Source organism: Mirounga leonina, unplaced genomic scaffold (assembly GCF_011800145.1).
Source record: "Mirounga leonina isolate KUSES-001 unplaced genomic scaffold, KU_Mleo_1.0 Mir_197, whole genome shotgun sequence".
Lineage (NCBI taxonomy): Eukaryota > Metazoa > Chordata > Mammalia > Carnivora > Phocidae > Mirounga > Mirounga leonina.
In genome coordinates this window covers 14233635-14258760 of record NW_023270494.1, presented here as the reverse complement: position 1 = coordinate 14258760, position 25126 = coordinate 14233635, and the positions used below count along the sequence as shown (strand labels likewise).

Sequence of the window (25126 nt, the reverse complement as noted above, 5' to 3'; positions counted from 1 at the left end):
CTTCTTCTCTCTGCCCACTCCTAAGCCCCCACGGATGATTCAGGGGGAAGCAGCCCCCAGGCTGGGGGAGTCAGGGGCCCTCACTCACCAGGGTTAGCTTTCCGGATTTCACTGTACACCGTCTCTGTGCCCTTGGATTCCAGACCTGGAAAGTGACCAGGTACAGGTCAACAGCTGCCTCTGGGCACCAGCTCAGCCCACTGCTGAAGCAGGAGAATGTCCGAGGCTCCCTGCTTGCCCACTACCCCACCCCACGAGCACCCGTCTCCAGCAGGGCCTGGAGACCTGCTTGCCACAAAGCTCAGGCCATTTCCTGGCTTTAGAAGATCCTGGTCTAACTAGCGTCACTCTCAACCTGGAAGGATGAGGTCAACAGGCCATTACGGGGGCAGGTCCACCTGCTCCAGGGGAACCCTGGACCTGAGAGGCCACAGGTGGAGGGGTCCCCAGTATCCACCTGCAGCCTCCAGCTCAGGGGCCCCATCCTTGCTCCCCTGCCAGGGTGTCCCCGTGTCCAGCTGTTCCTCCAGCCCCTCCCAGGAGGCAGGGCTATGGGCTCCCAATCACCTGAGGCCTGGGTTAGAGCCTGTGCATCATCTGTGACTTCGAGGATCAGCTGTGACTGAGTCACAGCTAGTCAACTGGCTAGTTGATTTCAAATGCCAACACCGGGGCCTCATTCTGGTTCTGATTGGTCCGGGGTGGCCCTGGCACTGGGGTTTTTTAAAGAGCTTCCAGGAGATTCTAAGACGCAGATAGGGTTGAGATCCTCTGGTCTGGACTCTTTCGGAATAGCAGACAGATGACCGACCAGGGTATGGATTATGCCCAGAGGAGACTCAGGGTTTGGGGGACAAAACACCCATACGGGCATCTGTTTAAGTGGAAGTCTATGTACAGGCTGTGTATACACACACTTGGACACACACTTATACTGTGTCTACATGAATCATACTCCTACGTCCAATGTATACACACACAGCATGTACATACATACACACCCACAAACCTCAGGGACCAGGATGGGGCCCGGCCACTATCCCCCGTCTTCTCTCACCTGCACAAAGGACCAGAAAGCCTCAATGTGGAAAGGTAGCTTTCTACATGCGGCCAACATTCTCATTCTACAGATCCGGAAATGAAGCCCCAGACAGGGTAAGATGCTTCCTGCCACCATGCTCAGTACCGTGTGGGTGTTATTTTCCTTGGTGGCAGATGGCCGGGGCATGCCACGGACTCTAACTGTGCCAAGATACCCTTGACTCACTAGGCTCCAGGGAGCCCCCTGACCCTGAACATCTCCCTGCACTGCCTGCATGGCCCTTTCTCTTTGCCCCATTCCTCCTCCAAGTCCCAGGACAAGCTTTGTTCCTGCGCCTGGGTTCACACACCCTCACACACCTACCTACTTCCTAACACACTCACCCCTTCCCTGTGCCCAGGGCAGTTACGCAGGACCCCTGTGCTCCCACAGCACTTTGGGGACACTTGCCCATGACCACACTGACATTATTTGTCCCTACGACTGTTTCCCTGGTGGACCCGGAGCTCCTCCAGAGCAGAACCTGAGGTCCGGTGCACCTCCCGATCCCAGGCCTTGCACAGTTACCTGGAGGCAGCCATAGAGGTTTGATAGGACAGTGAAGGCACCAATGTCCTTGCAAGGGTCTCTGTCTCAGACCCTGAACTTCAGGAAGGCCTTGGCATAGTCAGCCTGTTCCCTGAGGTTTTAGATCTTAGGATTAAAACCATGGTCATTCATTAGACACTGAATGGTGAATGGTGGTGGTTCCTGTGCCAGGACCTGAACACCAGGAAGAAGCCTGGAGGTGGGGGTGGCTCAGATCCCCCAACAGGTGAACTTGGGCCATCTGGGGTGGCCAGGGCCTTGTAGAAGGCTTCATATGACTCCCCCAAGGCACCAAACAGGAGTTGGTACTCAACCAGTGTGGCTGAGAAACCAAGCACCCCTCTGCCAGGACACCTGTTTTTCTCTAAGAGGCCAGCAGAGATGCTTATGTCACTCCCCGTGCTCCGTCCGTGGCACCAGATTTGGGGGTATACAGGGAGACTCCAGGGATTCCCACATCTCCTGGGGATCTACCACATCCCTAAGGGATTCTGTGCCATGTTAGGCCTGGGCAAGTCACGCGTTCAGTATGATCCTGGGCACCATGGACAAGGAAGGGAAGAGGTAACTCAGACCTGGAGCTTTCGGGAGCTCCAGGCTGTGGGGCAGACAACGCTGGGAGAAACGATTTAGGATGCTGTATATCAGGTGCACTGGGGTCCCTGCTAGCTCATCCTCAGACCCTGTCCCACAGTGGGAGTGGGGGCCGTGGGGAAGGAATGGAGGGATGAGGTGGGGTGGCCCAGCCTTGGGGCTGGACACTCTTGTAAGAGCCACAGCCCCCAGGCTTGCTTGTAGACCTCTCTGGTCACCCTGGGGACACTCTAACACCCTCTGGACTCAAGAGCTGCACTTGACCCCCTTCCTCCTTAGAACTGCGGATCAGCCCGGGCAGCAGGGTGATTTCCACTTCTTGGCAGAGCGGCTACCCTTACAGCTGCCCCAGTGATTCCTCCTGCTGCCCCCTCTCCCCCGGTTCTGCCCCCTGTGATGGGTGGGGGCTGGCAGCTCATCACAGCCACCCTGTTCTGCTCGGCAGCTGCCTGCTAATGAGTAACCCAGGCCAACAGGCTGTTTGTCTCTGCTGTCAGGGATGTTTCCGGATGGGGCTTTATTTTGGCTTCTGTTTTTCTCTGTTTAACCGAGAAAGAGATGGTTTCAACGTCATGGGGTTTTCCCAGCAATTAGCCTCAGAGCAAACAAGCAACAGACCGGCTTTAACAAGTTCCTTCCCACCCTGCCTCCACCCTGCAGTGATTCCTTGGTCAGCTGCCAGTCAGAGGCAGAGCTGGGCACGATCCTCATCCCTTCCCCCATCCCAGCTGTGGAAGAGGGAGCATTGAGGACAGGGAACTGGGTTGGCCAAGACCAGATCAAGTTTACTCATCACTGGCCTTGAAAGCACAAAGCCCTTTCCTCACCCTAGTGACGCCCCACCCGCCACCCATGAGAAAGCAAGGGGACAGCATCCTAGGCCAGGCCTGCCCTGCCCTGCTATCCCTGAGCACCCAGGACACTGGGTCCAGAAAACTCAACTTGAACCTTCTAGAAACTCTCCATTTCCACCCACGTGGCACTCCCTCTAGCTCTCCCGAGACCCTCGCAGCAACGTGGGGAAAGGTGACTGCAGCTGTGCTCGGCCTGGCAAGGAAAGCACCTCTCCTCAGCCTGTCCGAGGACCTCTTTTCCCTTTAGAGCCCACCCCACCTTCACGCAAGAAAAAGAAAACCAGACGCTCTAACATGGAAACATTCTCGAAAGAGTGGAAAATGGACCCTTTTCCAAGGACAAAACCCTGTGTCCTTTCTCCTTCGGCTTCCTCCAGTCCAAACCCTCTGAGGCCATCAAGCACAGCGCTCATAATCCCACCTCGTCCTGGCCCAGCTCCCCTCTGCGAGGGGAGCATGAGAATCTCAAGGCCAGAGCCCAGGGCAAGCCCTGTTTGCTTGAGCGCCCAGCAGAGTTTGGAGGGTCAGGGGACAGCAGGGTTTTTCTACACATATGCAAAATCTCTGGGCAGCCTTGCCCTCTTGTTAGTCTTCCCTGTCCCTTCCCGGCCAGAAGTCCCCTTAAGAGGAAGGGGACTGAGCCCATGATGCACAGTGCCCGGGGTGGAGGCGGGGGGTGGGGGTGCATTTTTGGCAGGTTCTGGCGGGACCAGAGAAGGCTGGAGGGGAGCCCCCTACAGCCCCTTTAGCCACAGCCGACCCAGACTCGCTTCTGAGCGCCGGCCCCCTGTGCTGTCTGTCTCCTCTTGGGCATCTCATGTTTCACCTAACTGAACCTGTTCCTCCCAGTCTCAGGCATCCTGACTGTCCATCCGGTTAGTCAGTCATGCAACCTGTAGTGATTCGGTCTCCCCGATCCTTGCCATAAAATCTCATCCAGTGTTGCCACGTCTCTGAAATCTATCTCGAATCCATCCACTGCCAGCACTTTGGCTCCACCCTCAGCCCCTCTCCCCTGGTGATAACACTGATCTGCCTCCTTCCAGATCCTCAAAGGAGTCAAGCTCTGGGCCACCTCGCGCTGTCCTTCCCATTTCCTGGGTTCTCCTAACCCTCTCTCCTTTTAGCGGGGCCACCTTCTTTGTGCCCTTCAGGCCCCAGCTTAAATGCCAGCCCCCAAACCTGCCTTCTCATTGCTCCCCATTCCTTTCCTTCCGAGCACTAACCATAACCTGACGCTATCCATATATTCTTCGGTTCCTTGTTTTCCTGGCTCCCTCACGGGCTCTACCTCCATGGGTCGGGGCTGGGGGGTGGGGATCATTATCTGTACCTTTGCTGTTTGCACAGGGGCTGGCCCATCAAGGACCCTTACTTTGTTTTGTTTTGTTGTTGTTTTTTTTTTTTAAGGATTTTATTTATTTATTTGACAGAGAGAGACACAGCGAGAGCAGGAACACAAGCAGGGGGAGTGGGACAGGGAGAAGCAGGCTCCCCGCCGAGCAGGGACCCTGATGTGGGGCTCGATCCCAGGACCCTGAGGTCATGACCTGAGCCGAAGGCAGATGCTTAACGACTGAGCCACCCAGGTGCCCGGACCCTTACTTTGTTAGCAAGCAAACCTCTTTACAATGAAATAAAGAGGAGGAGAACTCCAGGCCTGCCACGGCCCCCACCTTCCCAGGGAACGGTGCCCCACTGGGCAGCACGCAGCCTAGGAGCCGTAGGGGACAGCCTCACCTCAAGATCCCGTGCACATACCTGCTGACATGGTACCCAGAACCTAAGCAAGGAAGAAGGAAGGAACGCACAACTCCTCCCAACTCATGGAGCCAGAGATGATAAAGGGATGCCACTGCCCAGTGACTCTGGGTAACGCTAGGCGTTCCCGGCCTGGAAAGCGGCCCTCAGCTTGCCAGGCCGAGCGGACACAGCTGCAGCCCTTAGGCTCAGTGGGAAGGGGGATGCGTGGCTATAGCCCTAAAGAGCTTCCCAGCAGGGCCAGAAGGCTCTGGGAGGCTCCTTTGAGCTCAGCAGGCTGTGGAAGAGCTAGGGCGAGGGAGGGCCACGAGGACATGCATGGTTTTGGTGGGGCCAAAAGGAACTGGAACTGACGCTCTCGTGTTCGCTATGGAGTGGCCCAGGCTGAGTCAGTGTCCCCAGCACCGCACCAGAGCCAGGGACCTCCAGCCAGCCTGCCCCTGAGAGAACCACACACAAAAAAACAAAACCTGAAGTGGGAAACCAGTGCCACTGTTTACACAGAAGGGGACTCTGTGTTTTCAGAAGCATTTACCCAAGAGTCCCTTTGACGAGCCAAGCCCTCACTACCTTCAAACATGCGTTTCATTTCCCCAAGCTCAAGGTGCAAGCAACTCTTTAAGGAAGATGCTAGGTGTGGGCAAGGAACGTAGCTCTGGAAGAAAACCCACAACACCCAGGAGTGAGGCAGCCCTCGAAAGGTCTCTCAGCAAACACGTTTCTTAGCACTTAGTAATTGCTCAGTAAAACCTACTCGTTATTAATAGTATGGTAAATAATAATGAAATTTAATGCCTCAAAAGCCTAGGCAGGGGTCCCCGCTCCTGCCGTAGGCATGTCCAGGTCTGTCTGCTGACTGCCTCCCTTCCGACTGACCAAAGGGACCCTTGTCCTTGGGTCATAGCATAGCTCACCCTGGTGTCTACACCCAAGCAGAGAGCAAAGCGTGCGGAGCCACTCCAGTAATGCTGTTTACCTTGGTAAGGTTCAGGAGAGGTCACTTCCACTTCTGTGTACTCCACGTCCAAGGTCAGAGGCTCTGCTCAAAAGAACCACAGCACCCCACAGTTAGACAAAACCCCGCCTGCATTAGAGATTTCCACTCAAAGGACTGAAGGAGTCCCTATTTCGAGGAGGAAGCCAGACACAGGCTGAATGCCATTCAGGGTGAGAGGGACACCACAGGCTGGGGAAGACAGTGATGAGTCCTGCTATCCCCAGGATGTGGAGGGACCCTTCTGCCCAGGTCCCCTTGTTTCTACAGGGGAAGGATTTACAAAAGCTCAGGATTAGCCACGGCAGTTAACTCTGGAAGCCTATTCCATGGCCACAGGCATAGAAAGCTATCTCCAAGATGGAAAGGATCTCAGGCAATGGGGAACAGGTTTCCCCAGCCCAAACATGCTCTGAGAATATAAGCCATATGCTTCGAAAAACAAGTTAATGAAAGCAGTCGGGCCGCTATGGTGAAATGTGGGAAAGTTGTTGGTCTTTAACTCAAAGTAACATTATTGTTTGTTTACTTATTTATTTTAAAATATTTTATTTATTTATTTGAGAGAGAGAGAGAAGGGTGAAGGGCAGAGGGAGAAGGCTGAGCAGGGAGCCCGGTGCAGGACTCGATCTTGGGACTCCAGGATCCTGACCTCAGTCGAAGGCAGACGCTTAACAGCCTGAGCCACCCAGGCGCCCTATCGTTTTGTTTTTGAAGTCTCAGAGTGAGTCTTTCTCACCAGCACTAAAAACTGATGTGTGGTCAAGGACACTGGTATTTACCTCTTTTATATCTTTAGCTCCTGTGATAGCAGGCCAGAGGGGAAGGGAATTTTGAAAAATGAGTTAGCCGATCCTTCTGAGCTTTAAGGCCGTAGCAAGCAATCTATTGTCCATTGTCTTTAAAAATTAGCAGCAATGCTATTTTTATATTTTTTTATAGTGTATGTTTTATTTTTATTAAATACTTAGGTGTCAAAGAATATTTGTAAGTTAGGAATAAAATACAGATAATAATAATAAATAACAGTGTACCCATCGCCTTTTTAAGAAAAAGAACATTTTTATTACCCCTGACGTACCCTGTGTGCTTCTCCCCATCCCAGACCCTTAACACTTTCCTTCTAGCTTTATTGAGGTATAAATGACATGTAACCCTTGTATAAGTGTAAGGTGTACAACCTGATGATTTACCACAATGCTATTTTAGAAAACGCCCCCACCTCTACTATCCAAGAGAGAGGAGATCCTCCTACAGTACCCAGTACCCAGTTCCCTGGTAGGTATAACCCAGCTCTTTCCTACTGGAATTTAGGTTGCTGTCTTTCTTTTTTAAGAGGTTTATTTATTTAGTTTTAGAGAGAGAGAACAAGTTGGGGGAAGGGCAGAGGGAGAGGGAGAGAGAATCTCAACCAGACTCCATGCTGAGCACGGAGCCCGATGTGGGGCTCATTCTCACAGCCCTGAGATCAAAACCTGAGCCAAAACCAAGAGTCAGATGCTCAACCGACCTAGCCCCCAGGGGCCCCTAGGTTACTTTCCAGTAAGGACACAAGATAGCATCTTTGAAGCAAGTGACCAGCCACCCCCATTTTACACAGCAGCTGGCGACAGGGTCACTGGGGCGGCGGGGGAGTGGGGGGTAATATCCCCAGGTCTTAACAGTTTTAGTTCTTTCCTAGGGGTCTTTTTTTCTGTAAATGTTTCTAATAAAAAAAAAAACTTAGTTCGATAATTACCTTTATTTTCATTTATTGGTTTCATTGCATGGTTTCCAACATCTTCGTTGTAACCTAATTGAAAAATAACAAAGAGGATGAGTGGCAACAGAAATCCTAGTTTCCTATATAACTTGTCAAAAACTCAGTGCCACTAACACACAGAGTGAGGCCTAACTTTGTCAGAGTAGTGGTCCACCAGCAGTGTAGAAGATTCTGGATTCCCTCTTCGTCCCCCTATGGCTCCATCCGACCTCTGTGTGGTCACTTTCTAATACCAGTGATGCCCACCATCCCACGGGTGGGATCCTTCTGCTTATGAATTGTTCAAGACTCAGAATTGTTCACTTTGAGCAAGCTCATTAGAAAATAAGCTTAGGGACACCTGGGTGGCTCAGATGGTTAAGCATCTGCCTTCGGCTCAGGTCATGATCCCAGGGTCCTGGGATCGAGCCCCACATCGGGCTCCCTGCTCGGCGGGAAGCCTGCTTCTCCCTCTCCCTCTGCCTGCCTATCTGCCTACTTGTGATCTCTCTCTCTCTGTCAAATAAATAAATAAAATCTTAAAAAAAAAAAAGAAATTAAGCTTAATTCTAGGGCGCCTGGGTGGTTCAGTTGGTTAAGCGACTGCCTTCGGCCCAGGTCATGATCCCAGAGTCCCGGGATCGAGTCCCGCATCGGGCTCCCTGCTCGGCGGGGAGTCTGCTTCTCCCTCTAACCCTACCCCCTCTTGCGCTCTCTCTCTCACTCTCTCTCTCTAATAAATAAATTAAAAAAAAAAAAGAAATTAAGCTTAATTCTAAAGGGATAGGCCCATAACCAGAAACATGAAAAACACTAGCAAACTAACCCTCTCCAACCAGAGAGCTGGATGCAGGAGAACATAGTTTAAAGAAATTGTGGTACCTCCAGGCTGCCACTTCAGTGGGCAAAAAGAACTTCTTAACTTTTTTTTTATCAAGCTGTTCTTTATTAAAAATAATTTTATGGATTATAAATAATATAAATACTTCTGAAGAATACATGATTTTCCATTATGCATTTAAGCTAATTACTTATTGTGATTACTAAAATATTTTATAAAGTGAAATAATCCATGGAGAGACAATATAAGAGTTAGAGTATTTCTTGCATTTTAGAAATTTGGGGGAATTCCTATTTTAATACAAGTCTATATTAGCATTCAATTTAGTGTCTACGTATTTATGTATAATACAAATAACCAAAAGAACCCCCCTTATACCACAAACAGGTATTTCCCCTATAACACTGGATTACTTTTTGCTAAATAGTCCAAATATTTCCGAATGTAGTTTCTTACATGATACTCTGTTTTCTTTATTGGTCCATTACTTTTGTTATTACAGATGTTTTATTCACTTTTTAGTAAGGATTGTACCACATTGTATGTTTTCTTTAGTTCCTGTTCTATTTGATGGACTTCAGGAATTCCCAGGTTCTTCTATCTGTTTATTTATTGTTTGTTTACATGTTTATTTTTTTAAGTAGTCTCCATGCCCAGTGTGGGGCTTGAACTCACCACCCCGAGACTGAGTCTCATGCTCTGCCAACTGAGCCAGCCAGGCACTGTTTTATTCACTTTTTAAAGGTTGATGATTTGGTAGTTACAAGAATCGCTCAGTTCTTAAAACATATGCCTCAAGTACGCCCTGCAAGAGGCATATCCTAAAACTCTCATTTTGTGGAACACTTACACATTTAGTAAAGAACATGGGCGTTCTATTCCCAGACCTTCTGATAAAGAAAACTGCCCCCAACCTGGTCTGGGACAGGACATTGCATGTGATAAAATTATCTGCCCCGCTGGGAAGCGGCCATCACCCTGGCTCCAAGACTGCAGCAATTTTCTCCAAGACCTAATGGGATTAAGAAATGCGGGGGGGGGGGGGGGGGGGGAGCGCCTGAGTGGCTCAGTTGGTTAAGCGACTGCCTTCGGCTCAGGTCATGATCCTGGAGTCCCGGGATCCTGGAGTCCCGGGATCGAGTCCCAGGATCGAGTCCCGCACCGGGCTCCCTGCTCAGCGGGGAGTCTGCCTCTCCCTCTGACCCTCCTCCTTCTCATGCTCTCTGTCTCTCATTCTCTCTGTCTCAAATAAATAAATAAAATCTTTAAAAAAAAAAAAAAAGAAATGCAGGGGGCGGGGGGGGGGTGCGGGGATTGGCTTCCCACCCTACTGAGCCGACTTCCAAGCTTGCACTAAAGCCTTATCACCAGGTACTCTTTGTACCACTCATTTCTTTTAAATGCCTCCACTAACAGAGAAATATTGAAATCAGTTGTGGCAAAAGCTGAGCGGAAACTGTCTTGTGCTTGTAATAAATAATTCCATCTGAGAAGATCTTTTACCAATGCCTTCATCTGATAACTGGTCTCTCGCTCTCTAACAAAAGGATAATGATTATACCTGGGCCATGTTCAAAGTTTTGGAAGGTAACCCAGGATGGGTATCCGCAGCATTATAATTATTCTCCACCTTTCATTCCCGGGGATGTTTAGGAGGTGGTTAAGATTAGGGTAGAACGTTCTGCCTTTCTTCCTAAGTTTTTGTTTTGCTTATCAGCTCACACTTCCACGACCAGTTAGATGAAGTGCCCCTCCTTGAGGACAGGGCTTCCCTTCCAACTTGAACCCCATCATCTACAGATTCTGCTTCTAAGAGGGGTGAGGGAGTTTGTGGCCAGCTGGGGAAAACACTTAGCAGGAAACCATGACTCTACCGTAATGTCTGTTGGCTTCAGTATTGGGATCTGACAACATCTTCTCGTTGCTGGAGTTCAGAAGTGGTGCTGCTGGCCTTAAAAGGAAATTTCAAGAGGAAAGAAAGAGTATGACTTTTTTTGGCTCTAACTTCAAACCACGAAAACAATCAAGGAAAGATATGAGAAAACCAGGGGGCGTTTTCTGAAGTGAGGAAAACTTTACCCTCTCCTGTGGAAAATAAACATTTTTTCCAAAATGTTGACAAAAACTCTTTGCTGTTAAAAGAAGTGTGAGGGCCCTCCCTTACTATAGCAAGCTCTGAAGAAGTAGCTTTTTCTTGTCTCCTTTGGATGGTCTTCATTTATTTCCAGAATTGCTTGATTATTCTATTATTCCATTCATTAAATAGTCCATCATCTCATACATATTTGACATACCAGAATTATCCTATATTAATCAAATATATACACACATATATCCTTGTTACTTTCACTTACATATAAATGGCCTGTTAGAAATGTATTCTGGTATGTATTTATAGAAATCGTTTCAGATAAAGACTATGTCTGCCAAATTGAATAGTATTGTATATTATAGTTACTATAAATACAAAATATTTTGCCTTCAGCGATACATATGATTTCATTATTGTTGATGAAGAGTTTTATTTGCTCTCACACAATTTCTCATACATGTCAATATTAGCCTCAAATTAGAAATGAAAATGACACTTTTTAATATTTTGCATGGGACTCTGCATAACTCATTTTAATTTATATATAATATGTGAAGCTTTTTATGTATTTTATTGAGAAATAAAAATTGGATATTTGGCTTTTGTATAATAAAAATAAGAAGTGTCAGGGCCAAGGTGAATCCCACCCCTCTGAATTCTTCATCCTGTGCTACTGTTTTTCTCCAGGACAGAGCTATCCCTTTCCATACTTTTGAATTTTGGATTTCAAGAACAGTAAAAATATTACCACCTTTTTTTTTTCCCCCTTAGGCCAACTCTATTTCGCCAAGTAAGCAATCTTTAAAAATTCCATCCAATATAATTTCATAAGGAAAAGGGGACCTCACAAGGAACAGCATAAGAAGGACATGACCTCAGAATAAAGCCATTCTTTCCCATGGAAGGACAGTTGGCCATCTTCCAAGGAGCCAAAGACACTCGTGTCCCTATGCTACTCACACTGAAGACCCTTATTTTTCTGAGTTTTCCAAGAGACACTGAAAATCCTCTAAGGACCAGAATCTCCCTATAGTTGATGCATGTCTATAGAGTAACCACCTCTCTCCCAAGTACACACACTGACCTGGACATCTCCACTGGTGTCTGCTTGGCTTTAAAAGAGAAAGAGAAAATCCAAAGTTAGTATAAAGTATCCACGTCTGTACGAGATAGGAAGACTCATCTCAACCATATCTGACTTTCTTGAAGATTGAATGCCCATAAAAAGAGAGAAGAAAGCCAAATATATTCCTGCTTTTAAAAAAAGAAGAAGAAAACAAACAAACAAATAAACAAACAAAGTAGGTCTTCTCTTGGTCTTATACCAAGAGATTTCACATCATTTCCTCCAGAAATATGGACATTTTGACTGTTTCAGCCAGGAGCAATTTTCCTTAGTGGAATGTGATGAGAGATGAAGTCAACAGGAGAGGAACCAGGTAAGCCAGATAAACCGGCAACTATCTCTTTGATTCAAGATGATTCCAAGAAGTAAAGGCTACATCAGTCCTTATGCTTTTAATTCCAAGCTGGCCTGAGACCACGGCCAGGGTCAGCCTTAGGAAAGGGCTGGTTCTGGAGCCTGTCTTCCCAGAAGGGTTGCAGTTTTCTTATTCTAGAAAAAGCCCAGGGCCCCTCCTCATCCCGTCTGCCCCCACCGGGTCTCCAAAACAACCTGCCCTACTCTACAAAAATTTTTGCAGAATTTAGTGGGGCCGAGCCCCTTTCCTTAAGTTCATGCTAGCTGACTCTGATTCCTGAGTGTCAGTGGGTGATCCTGGCTTCCCTTCCATGTGTGGTTAACCTCAAGCACAGGGTAGAAATCATGGACAAATTAGGAGGCATTCAGTGGATGGGGCTGGGGGGCGGCACCTAGGTGGGTGTCCATCGCACTCTACCAACTGCAGGACTAGGTGTGGCCAAATCCACAGAAACAGCATCTTCTGACCACATGTAGATGCAACCTCCCCCCAGATGCAGCTTTTCTGGGTTGTCCAACTAGGAAAGCAATCGCTTTCCTTTGTGCCTAACTAAATCCAAGGGGGCAATAAAAGCTTTATGCCCACCAAAGCCAAAATCTTTGGTTATCAAGGTGACACCCCAAGGAGAAAAACAATTGTCACCAGTTATATCTCCTCAGTTCCCAGTGGGGCAGAGCACCAGCCCTCCATGAAGCTGAAGCCCCTCATGTCCAGGGCCAGTTTCCTGGACAGGGCAACCTACCAGAATGGAATGAAAGAACTGTACTTACCCTTGGCTTTCTTCAGAAAATAACATCTGGCCCCAAGTACCAAGATGGCAATTATCACTCCAATGGCAAATACTGCAATAAGTCCTTTTATCCATGGGGCAAGAAAGACTGGGAACGAAGAAAAAAAACACACACACACACACACACATACACACACACATAGGTTTTTCCTCTGCCAGCAAGAAATAATACCAGGTTTAAGCAACAAATAAGACTAGTTTTTATAGTCCTTGTAACCAGCATCTTACATGAACATCAACCTCTGAAGGACACTATTCATAGCTGGTGGAGAGATGTTTTTGTGTGTCTTTTGTTTGTTTGTTTGTTTGTTTGCTACAGAGTCAGCTACGGTCTTAAAGGACCATTGGACTGAAGCAGACTCCTTTCTGGGGTCTATTCAGCCCTTCTCCTTCACTAGGAAACCAGCTTCTACCCACTTGTGTGGGCTCCCCTAACTATGTCCCTTCCACATGACCCAATCCCCTTGGCCATAGGTAGTCCGTGGGTGGACATTTGACCCAAGATGGGCCAACTGGTATCTCTTGACCAAGAATTTGGAATTACAACTATGTGAGACATTTCTAATTTCTTATAATAACCAATTCCTCTTTTATATTTAATTTGGATGCATGTCTATCACTTGCAACAAAAGAGCCTGGAGGACATTGGTCTCTTAACCCGCAGTGAAATGAGCTCAACAGCTGCCCACTTCCTCTTGCAAGGGATGAGGCTTTGGCCTCGCTCTTGGAGGCCACACTAGATCCCACTGTCTCAGACCCTGACTCACCTCGGACTGTCAGTATGTTGCTCTGGGGACTGTTTTTGACCCGGTTGCCTCTGTTGGAGGCTGTGCAGTAATATTGTCCCTCGTGCTCCTTGCTAGCCTTCGCCTTGTGCCAAATGGCCTGGGTGTCATTCAAGGTGATCTGGTAGAAGGGACTGGTCTCTTTTTCTCTGTAAAACCTGAAGGTGATTGGACCAGATGCTTCGTTCGCGGAGCACCGAAGCACGACGGCCTTCCCAGACTCCACATCCTCATTCAGCAGGATAGAGAGCTTGACCTCATCCACCGGGGCTGGAAGGCAGTGAAAGGGACAGCGCTGAGGAAAGGAGGAGGTGCAAGGGAGGGAACATGACACGGTGCTGCTCGGGGCCAGCCTCCTGCTGCCCTGTGACAGTGTGTGCCTTTTACTCAATTCACCACCCCCACCCCGCATCCTTCATATCTCCCCTCCTCTCCTTAGCCCAGAAGGACAGCAACCGAAGCCTCCTTTGCCCACGTGTTGTTTACACACAAGATGCTAGGGACACCTCCCTTCACTTAGCACCTCAAGGACTACTGACCACTCAGCCTGATGATATAGTTCATCTCTGTGCCCTGTTGAGTGTGTGAGGGTGAGGGTGAGTGTGTGTGTGAGTGTGAGTGTGAATGTGTGTGTGTGTGTGTGATTTCCCTCCCTGTGCTTACAAAGATGCATGGCACTTCCAGATCTTATGAATAACCTTGACCCACTATCTTTAGCTATTCCTGTTTTTCTCCCTTTTCCTTTACAAATGTTCTAAACCAACTGCTCTCGCATCCTCATTTCCCACCTTCTTGTTACCCCTGTCACCTGACTTCCATCCCTCCACTTTGGAAACTGCTCTCCATCTCTGGTTTTGAAGAATACGCCAAAGGTCACCCGATCCTGACTCTCCCATCCCTGAGTCCCCAGCAGATTAATTCCAGTCTTCATAGGTGTCCTTCCAGTCTTCCCATCTGCGGCTTTCGCAAACCAGTGCGGCTTCCGCTGCGGCCTCTCCGATGCATCCCAGCCTAGATTCTCTAACCTCCTCACCTGTCACACCCTCTTTATTCACTAGTTTGTCTTCCTTTTGCCCCTTAAATATGGACTTTCTGCAAAATTTAGTCCTCAGCTTTCCATCTCCATTCTCCTCTTTGGTGATCTCACCTACATCATAGCTTCTGTTTGTGCATTTAACACATAAACATAGAGCATTTAATGCCGAAATAGACAGCTCTAGTCTGATTACTCCCCCTGGATTCCAGGTCTCGATTCTGACCTGGGCATTTCCACTGAGAAGCCCTGCCAGCCTTGCATTCCCAGCAGATCCAAGCAGGACTCAATTTCCTCTCATATACATTTTACAAGTTTAATTACCAAAATTCTGATCCTCAATTGTCTTCCCAAGCAGACTTTCCTATTAGTGTGAGAATGGACTGGTCAGCAGACTGGCATCTGACTTCATTTATTTTTTTTTTATTTATTTATTTATTTATTTATTTATTTATTTATTTATTTATTTATTTATTTTAAAAAGATTTTATTTATTTGTTTGACAGAGAGAGACACAGTGAGAGAGGGAACACAAGCAGGGGAAGTGAGAGAGGGAGAAGCAGGCCTCCCGCGGAGCAGGGAGCCCGATGTGGGGCTCGATCCCAGGACCCCGGGATCATGACCTGAGCCGAAGGCAGACGTCCAACGACTGAGCCACCCAGGCGCCCCCGACTTTATTTTTTAAAAAAGATTTATTCATTCATTTGAGAGAGAGAGAACAGGTGGAGGGGCAGAGAAAGAGGGAGAGAATCCCAAGCAGACTCCCCTCTGAGCCAGATGTGGGGCTCGATCTCACGACCCTGAGATCATGACCCGAGCTGAAACCAAGAGTCGGATGCTCAACCAACTGAGCCACCCAGGCGCCCCTGGCACCTGACTTATGAACCACCTCCTTGAGAGTGCAGTGGGTGGCCAGACCACAGAGATGCCTGTCCCACAAAAGGGAGCACCAGGCCCGAGATGGGAGGGTGGAGTTCAATCGTAAGGGCAGAGTCCTGGAGGGTAGAGCCTGATTCAAGAGCCTCTCTCCTGCTGAAGCACAGGGGGGTGGTGGCAAGCCAACTTCAGGAGCCAGGCTGCCCGGCCCCCATTCCCAGCCCAACTGCCCACCAGCTGTTCATCTTAAGCCTTCACTGCATCATCATAAAATAAGGATAATATTTTAATGCATCTTACAAGGCTATTGTAAGTATTAATGGAGATAATCTGCTAAAATACTTCACACTGGGGTGCCCACATGGTCAGGGCTCAGTAATGTTAACCAGTTGTATTGACCCGATTTAAACCAATTTAAACAGTTTCAGGTGGGCTTCTGCATTGGCTTCTTAAGGTATTGTGAGGTTTGAGGCTTCCACTTCTAACTGATAGAGGACCCTGGTTAATCTCCCCCAAGCTCCATCCTCCTCATGACCTCCTTTCCTCTTCTGGCTCTTATTGCACACAGGACAAGTTCTCAACTCTGAAGACTGGCATTCGATGCCCTTCACAGTTGAGCTCAGTCACTTTTTCAGTTTATACCCAATGATTCTCCAGTCCCAATCTTTTGTTTCCAGCCATCTGATCTACCCAGTCTTCTGAACTGCTCCATGGAGACATTTTGCTCATGTATTTAACTGGTAAGCCATCTCCAGCCCTTTCTTGACCTATTGTCAAGACCTGGCTCCTAACCCAGCTCTTCTAACTCAAGCTAGATGATATCTTTCATGCCCTGAATTCCTATCACCATTGTTGTAAGGATAGTTCATGTGACAATCATGGGTTCCCTAGTAACATTTTTTTTTCTATGCTTCCTTGCACTGTCATTCAAACATACTAAAATATTTCTGCATTATTTAATCAGGACATCCTGTGTTTCTTGTTATGTCATTGAAAATAAAGAACATGTTTTCTTTTTTTGTATGCCCTATAGCATTAGATGCTTTATATATATTGATATTAATTTGAAAAGTATGGCTCCTTTTGGACCATACATTAATAGAAGCAGGAATCTCTCTCCTGCTTCAGAGGTCCACAGTGGTACCTGCAGATAGGCAGTTATTAAACAAGAAGGAGGAGGAAGAAGAAGAAGCATATTGAACTTTTCACAAAAGGATATGGAATATCTCAGAGATGCAAACAATGGCCTCCTGAGGCCTCCTGAAAGGCACAAGACAGAGGCTCAAGGAAAAACATCCACCCCAGCACAATGGTATATTTCTCCTGAGTATGACCGCGCGAGTCCCATGAGACTACAGCCTGAAGCTCTGACGGCTGCAGGTTCTGCACATGACGGAATCTGCCTCCCCAAGAGTCCATAGTGGAGAAAAACTCTGGTCTACAATTCTCAGAGATAGCTGTCAGCTCATCTAAAAAGGAGCAAAAGTTAAGGGAGCCCCAAAACACAACTTTAGTGCTTCTTGACGTCAGGACACTTTGCTCTGATATTTTAGCAGTTCAATTGAAAGATTCTGCAAAGAGATGTCACTGGCCACACCAAGAGCCACCAGATATCTTCTGGACCCATTTACCTGGGCCTTGAGCCCGCGCTGCCACATGTTTATGGCCTTTGCACAAGAACCACCCACTTGTGCATACAACCCCCCAGGGCAACCCAAACCTTTGAAAATGTGAAGTAAAGCCCCCAAACCACAGGATTTCTTCCCACAGCACAGCAACTCACCTATCACCTTGACCCACAGAACTTCACTGGCCATTTCGGTATGGGAGTGACAATTATCCACAATACACTGGTATTCTACATCTTTCGTTGGGTTGTCTTTGAATACTGCAGGCTCATTTGAGGTCATGTCACGGCTCTCCAAAATGTTATTTGCTTTTAAAAGGTGGTAAGAAATAGGCACGGTTCCATTTATGGATTGGCAGCTGACTGCGATGGTCTGTCCTTTTATCACCTCGGAGCTGGAGTCATAAAAAATCCTAGGCTTGGAGAGCATTTCTAGAACGACAGAGAAACAACCTGAACAACACTGAAGGCAGAAACAAAACATCCAGCCCAAGAGGGTCCTTCTCCAAACTCTGCTCTTTGCTTCTCTGGCATTACCATAATTACCTGCCTGTCTTACCTACCTTCATAGGACTATTTTAAGAGGGACAGGTTGTGTGTGTGTGTGTGGTGACGAGGGAAGTGAATGCTATAAACAAAAAAGGGTGACAAGAAAAACACTACATCCCCCTAAATCCATTTATATTTTCATATATCTCACCTACACATGCTCACACACCCGTATGTTGCTGTTGTGTTGAGGAAAGATACAGGAAAAGCATAAGAACTATAACAAGCACCCAGGTGGAATCGATTTGAAAACAAATTTTCAGTGCCTCAGGCTCTCTTGAGAGTAAACCGCATCAATGCCTCGAGAAGCAAGAATTCTACGAGGTCCTTATGCAGAAGTTTGCTTATTTGTAAAGCTTATGAAATGTAATGACCCACGTTTGTCTCTTGTATTATTTCCTTGGGAATTCCATGACGAGTGAGTTGACAAGAGACTATGACCCTGGTTGAGTTGAGACTAAAATCTTGGCTGCATAAACCACATCCATGGGTTAAACTGAAGGATGGTGACTGAGTTGCAGCAGAGCCTATGACAGCCTGACCAGAGTTCCACTGTCACTTAGAGACCCTCTACTCCGAGGGCGGTCCAGGGCCCAACATCCCCAAGGCAGGCACTAGTCAGAGATGTAGACTCTGGCTCCATCTTGATCTGCATTCTAACCCAGTTTCTCATGCACAGTCAGCTCTGGAAAACATGGCTTTAGGTGGTCCCAGTACCTACATTCTGCCCACCAGAAGACCTGGGCTTACTAGTCAGTCAGGATATGGATAAAAGCCAGGAACTTAGATCCTAAAGTTTAGTGTTGAATAAGGAGTGTTTCCTTTCCTCCCTGACCTTTGGAGTAGGAGCCTGTTCCAGCAGCCAGAATCTTGCCAGCTCAGCCACATCATCAGCATGCAGCCACAATAAAGCCATGAACTTCACTTTTGCCTACGCTTTCCTTGTATTGCCTCCTTCCTGTACTTGGAGCAGGAATACCCCCTTGTTTGGTCTCTTCATTTCACCGCTCTCTCTCCCCCAAGTTCTTCCCCTGCCTCAGTGTGATCTGCCTTCAGCCTGGAGAGGGTGCAGCTGGTGATAAACTGTCTCTGTCTCATCCCACCCAAGACTCTCTGAGCGAGTGAGGATGTACCCACCACACACGGTTATCTGGACTCCACTGCTTCTCTTGACCACCTTGCCCATGCTTGCGTTGCAGGTGTATGTCCCACTGTCCCTCGCTGAGGCGATCCTGGTGAAATTTTGAGACTCTGACATAATCATCTTTTCCTTCTGGATGGTGAAATTGGCTGGAGGTGCTCCTGGAATGGAGCACCACAGGTTCAGGCTTTCTCCCTGGTCCAGACGGGTGGCGGAAGATTCCAGCTTCGGCTTGGAAAATAGCTCTGAAAAACCAGTGAGTGGAAGGGGGTGAGATGTTTCTGGGCACCAATCATGGGCCCTTTACAGAGACAGAAGAGAGAGAATCAGGAAGGGACTCTTGCAGGAAGCTATCCAGGTGAACAGGGAGTGTTCTAAGCAGAGGAACGGGCCTGGAAGGAAGGAGCACCTGAAAGTTCAAGCATCCTGGAACATAGTGGGAGTAGAAGGAAGACCTATAGATCTTGAAGGACCTTGGGAACCACCTAAAGAAATGTGAATTGTATCCTAGGGGCAATGGGAACCATGGAGAGTTTGGGTCAGGGGAATGGCATCAGATGTGTGTTAGAAGGAGATATCTGGAAGGAGAAGGGATGGAGTTGAAGGGGTCCAGACTGGAAGCAGGAGGGATGCAGTGCAGGCTTGAAGCAGAGTGAGAGCGTGAGGTTGGGGAGAAGTGGCAGCTGGCCCCCATCCCTCCCGAACTTCCCACAGAGAAAGATGAAGATGACACCTGAAGCCTCCTGAGGTTGAATACTTCGTGAGCTAGAATTCTATGCCACTTTAGGAGTCACTAGTACCATAGTTCAGGTTGAATGTCAAAAACAGTAAAGATACAGTTGACTTTTAAGAAGTCTTGGCATCTCCTTATTTAAATATTCCCTGAAATACATCAAGATTTTGTAGTTATGGAATGCGTTTTTACTTTCAGATACTGGGAAATTACTAATTAACTACTTAGCTGCTGCGAAGACTTGGTCCTTCGTGTAAGCAAGTGTACTCTGGCTTCAAGATTATGGCTTTTGATGCAGGAGGAAGGACTCAGTAATTTTTAAAAAGATTTTATTTATTTATTTGAGAGAGAGAGCACACATGCAAGCAAGAATGGTGGGGGGGTTGGGGGGAGGGAGAAGCAGACTCCCCACTGAGCAGGGAGCCCAACATGGGGCTCAATCCCAGGATCCTGAGATCACAACCCAAACCAAAGGCAGACGCTCAACCAACTGAGCCACCCAGGCACCCCAGGAGTCAGTAATTTTTGAGACTATCTGCATATTGAGAAAAGAACAGAGACCCAAAGTTCCTCTTGGGAAAGCTTGGACTACAGGTTTGAGAATGCAGCCAGGAGTCAGGGAATCAAAATCTACCTTTGGTTCTAAATTTAACAGGTTTGGGGACACCAATCAACACTGTCATTGTCATTGATATTACATAGCTATGGAAGTCATTTCCATCATAATCAGTCCCCAGTGCTTTCCTAGTTTCCTCAATAAAATCAAATAAAACCTCAAGTAAGGGGGTAGCCTAATAGTTAATTTATATTTTATTAAGACACATCCCATCCTTCCTTCCATATAAGCATTGACTTATCTGTTTTCAGAGCATGATCAAAAGCTCTAGCTTAGGAGTGGGGAAAGGAACCAAAGAGAGACATCCTAAAATACCTTACAATTTCATTGGGTGTATACCCAAAAATGTGAAAAAATGACTCAGCAAGAATCCCAAAGAAACAGCTCTGTTTAAAAATATGTAAACAAAAATGTAAAAAGTAGAAACCATCCTGCAGAAGTAGGTGCAAGATGGTTTAGAATTAGGAATGAAATATTAGGGAACAATAGTTCATTTCTAAAGGACATAATGTAACAGACTGGCGGGACCATCATGTAGACTAATAAGGATTAGTCTTTTACTTGCTCATTGAATGAATATTTATTGAGCTCCTACAATGTGCCAGGCTCTGTTTTAAGTATCAACGATGTAAGGTGAGTTGAACCCCAGACTTGGTCTTTTGAGAGCTTACTCAGAGTGGTGGTGGTAGATCTTTGCAGGGACTGCTGACATAAAGACAGGAATAGAGTGTGGTGGGAACTGAGGTGTGACCATGGGACTCTCCTGGGGGAGTCTGGAGGGAGATCTGGGGCTTGGTCTTTAAGGACAGCAGAAGTTTTTCAGTGGCCAAGGGGAAAGGGTGATCTAGGCAGAGTGGGAGGGATGTTGGGAAGGGGATGGGGTCAAAGTGAAGGATCATGACCATGCAGGAATTTAAGCCCATGAATAGTAATGTCAAGTAGGGGCCATATTAGAAGGGCTTCTCCTATAGCTGGTTGAAGAATGAACTGGAACAGAGATGCTCCAGGACACCCCTGCAATAGATAATCCTAGTGTGAGGGCCAGTGTTAGGATGTGATTACAGAGATAAGAAGACAGGACAGAGTTGAGAGACCTGGCAACACCTGGCGACAGATTAGATCTGAAAAGGTGGACAGTGGGGGGCGGACGGGGGGGGAAGGTGTCTTTTCTATTCGAAGACAAATGACTAATTCAATGATTTTCATGTTCATAAAATTATCGTGAGCTGCTAACGTCACTATATCCACTGACAGTGAGGCTTGATAACAACAGGGGTGTGGATAACCAGATGTTTAAGTGGGCCTGGAAACATTTCCAAAGGCCTGGTAGAACTTGAACATGAGGATGCTTGCCTGCCAGCCCTGGTGTGGCTCAGTTAGCTCCATGTGGAAAGGGCAGAGCTCGGGATCACAGAGCGCTCAGGCTGAAGGGATGGGAAGGGCAGGCTGAGTCTAACACTTTGCTATCTTGGGCCAGGGAGACTGATCTACTGAATGACTTGCATACTCGACATGATACAGACTTCTGGGTGTCTAATTAACACAACAGTAGTATCTTAGGGACCAATGATGCTTTATGCTTTCCTCAAGTAGCCTGGCCTGATGGGTAAGGATGCTGCTCTGACTGATGCAAGAGTCAGTTGGTTCACCACTTGGTCCCTGTTGCTCTCACAGCAGTATGCCCATCCCTTTATTGTACTTGTTCATGACATTGCATTCGAATGGTCTATTTACGTCTGTGAATTCTTCAAGGGCAAAGACTGACCTTAGACAGCTATCTATCCCCAATAAGTTGCCCAGCATACAGAAGGTACTCAATGTATGTTGAATTGAATACTTTTCTCTAATGAGATAATATGTCTTATCAGTGAAAAACATCATGTACCATCAAGATATTTGTCATTATCAATGATAAATTGCTAGTACACACTGAAGACTGGCAGGATCCAACACATTTGCCAATTGGGAAGTTGGGAAGTTGGCAGCCTACCTGTGATACTGTGGATTGTCTCTGTGACTCTACACTCAATGCTTGACACTTAGAAGGCTTTCAGTAAATGAAGGAATGAATGAACATCTCCATTTGGCAACCAAGAAGTGCTGACTCTCTCTACCCTCAGAAACCCTGTCATCCAATGTTCATTCATTCATCCAACAAATATGTTGTTGGATGTGCCGGGCACTATTCTAGGTGTTTAAGGACATAGCACTGAATAAAATTGGTAATGTCCCTGTTCTCATTGGCTTACATTCTAGTGCCTGGGTACATAAAAGAAACAGGAAGAGGTAGAGTATATTTCTTTTGGCAATAGGTACTATGGAGAGATGTAAATCCAGGAAAGGGGGGAAAGAGTCCAATAGAACTTTTAAATGCATGGGTTTGGAAGTCAAATGGGCCTGGGAATGATTCTTGTTCTGCCATCTGGTAACCCTGTGATCGCTGGGTGAGTGACCTAACATCTCAGCCTCAATTTCCATATCCATAAATGCAGAATCATGATACCTATCTCATAGCATTGTTACAAGCATGAACTGAAAATGTAGGTAAACCAAACAGTGTTCAACAAAAAAGAATTGTTACTATTGTTTTTGAATTTATTAATGCTTTCTCACTCCTGACCCTGTCTTAGGACCTGTGTCTGGGATTTAGCTTAGTGCTTGGCACAGAGGAAAGATAAATGTAGTGTAATAACAGACATACTAGCTAACATTCACAGAGTGCTTCTTCTGTATGAGGCTCTTTATAGCAGAGTCATGTCACTTAGTCATTTTAACAGTCCTACAGGTTGAGTGCTGTCATTTTCCCCCATCTCATAGAGTTGTACCACAGAGCAGCTCAGTAACTCGCCTAAGGTCGCCAAAGTAGCGTGTGACAGTGTTGGGATTTGATGCCAGACCTTGCACACTCAACCACCACAGCTAACTGCTTACCGACTTCCCCCCTTGAGCACCACACCCCCACCTGAGCACATCAGACAAACAAGCAGGAGCAGAAGTTTCGGCCCTCATTGGCCATTCTGGATTCCAGCATGGTGGCTGCTCGAGCCCGCCATATTCCCACACCCTCCAGCAGCAGCCTTACCTGTTATGTTGACCACGATGCTGCTGACCTTGGATATCCGGCTGGCTTCCACTTTGCACGTGTAGTTGCCGTTGTGCTCCACCATGGCCATCACTGAGTAGGAGGCCTCGTTGCCATGGCTCTTGTATGCTACAATCGTCTTGTCCTTCTGGATTATGATTTCTGGAAATGCTTGGACCAGATGCGTCACTTGAATGGTGCACCTAATGTGAAGCTGATCTCCTTCTGTGATCACTCCTTCAGGACTGACGTGGAATTTGGGATTAGAGAAGGATTCTAAAAGAAGAGGACACGCTGGTTGGACTCGGGTTTAAACCTGGGTGAGGGGAAGAGGCACTTACGTCCTCCCTTTTTTGCTTTTTTGTTGCCAACCACTGTGCTTCCTTATTAACTAAAAAAATTCAATCTTTCCTCCCAAAAACCTTCTCCTAAGTTGCTCTGATAGCTTCTCACTTCTCCCTTCTCACTCATTCTCGAATCTTCAGCCTTCTAAACTGCAATCCTCCCTTGAGCTTCCCAAAGGCGAAACCACCTTCTCTAGATCTCATCTGCAGAATCTTCTTCAAATGACCTCAAAAATAATTACAGCATTAGAAACAGACTCTTGCCCCTGCCCACTAAGAATTGTCTAGGCTCCTCTCACACCATTTCACGGAACTATGGCGTTTCAGTATAAATATTCCATAGCTTTCAAAACTGACAATGATGTAGACTCTGCCACTTCATGGAAATGTACATTTAAATAACGGTATGCCCCCACCCAAAAGGGATTTATAGTCTATTCTACTGTTGTTTAATGCTGGCCTGACTGACTAAATTGATTTCATGACTCATGCAGTTTGAAAAACGCTGCTTTAATAAAGGATGGGTTGGGTGCCAGGGGACAGGATCTTCAGGAGATGGTAAGAGAAGTAGGGACAAACCTTTGCTTCTGCAAAACAAATTGCAGAGTGTTAGAGTGCACACGCAGACTGCCAACTCTGCAAAATCAAATGGGACATTTAAAAATGCCAAAAGTGGATTTAGAGTGATATACTTTAATTCATTAGTTTTTTTACTGCGAAGTCATTTAACTTCACAATAAATAGCTATCGTTAAAAAAAAAAAAGTCTGTTGTCCTGAATACAAGTCAAAAAAGAGAGGACAACAACTGCCCTCTGGAGAAGCATAATAATCACTAAAGGGTTTTTTTCTTACACCCTAATTAATTCCAGATGCACCAGAGATCTAAATGCAGAAAAAAAACCACCCCACATTGAAAATAGTAAGAGCAAACATAGGTGCATTTTTACCTTAACAATTTTTTTTAAAGATTTATTTATTTATTTGAGAGAGAGCGCGAGAGCAGGGGGGAGGGGCAGAGGGAGAGGGAGGGGGCTCGATCTCATGACCCTGAGATCATGACCGTTGGTCGCTTAACCGACTGAGCCGCCCAGGCACCCCAACTTTTATAATCCTTGATAAGCTTTAGGTGTGAATCATGAAACCAAAATGCCAAAAAGAAAAAAATGGATAGATTCAATTAAATAAAGATGAAACACTTCTGCCTAAAAAACTTATCATAAAGACAAATGACGAACTCGGGGAAATATTTGCATAGTTCTCCACAAAGAGCTAATGCCTTTAATTTATAAAGGACTCAAACAAATCAATCAGAAACAGTAAAAATGGGCCAAGTGTATATGAACAGGCAGTTTATAGGGGGAAATGTAAGAGGCCAATAAACGCAAAGAACATACTCAACCTTAGGAAAGACCAAAGAAATACAAATCATAAGAACAATGATATAACACTGTGTGTGCCTCAATCAGACTGGCAAAAATAATGAAAGTAGATAATACTCTGTGAGAGTAAGGATGTGGGAAAATAAACACCAGCATCACCTTTGATGGAAATGTTTAACCAT

At 46.7% G+C, this 25126-nt stretch overlaps 1 protein-coding gene across 10 annotated transcripts in view; it reads right to left on the bottom strand.

The window, feature by feature from the left end:
* The window catches only part of PECAM1 (platelet and endothelial cell adhesion molecule 1), a 72551-nt gene that overhangs the window by 15585 nt on the left and 31840 nt on the right, over positions 1–25126 (bottom strand). For 4 of the 10 annotated variants that reach the window (XM_035026266.1, XM_035026272.1, XM_035026271.1 and 1 more), the window contains exons 6-15: positions 23221–23496; positions 18786–19034; positions 17256–17531; positions 13546–13833; positions 12759–12866; positions 11592–11619; positions 10290–10366; positions 7572–7625; positions 5816–5878; positions 89–145 (exon numbers count right to left, since the gene is read on the bottom strand). In XM_035026266.1, the coding sequence (XP_034882157.1) occupies positions 89–145; positions 5816–5878; positions 7572–7625; positions 10290–10366; positions 11592–11619; positions 12759–12866; positions 13546–13833; positions 17256–17531; positions 18786–19034; positions 23221–23496 (1476 nt within the window). The remainder of the gene's footprint in view (positions 1–88; positions 146–5815; positions 5879–7571; positions 7626–10289; positions 10367–11591; positions 11620–12758; positions 12867–13545; positions 13834–17255; positions 17532–18785; positions 19035–23220; positions 23497–25126) is intronic. The other 6 variants (XM_035026268.1, XM_035026273.1, XM_035026275.1 and 3 more) reach the window with 4 other exon arrangements.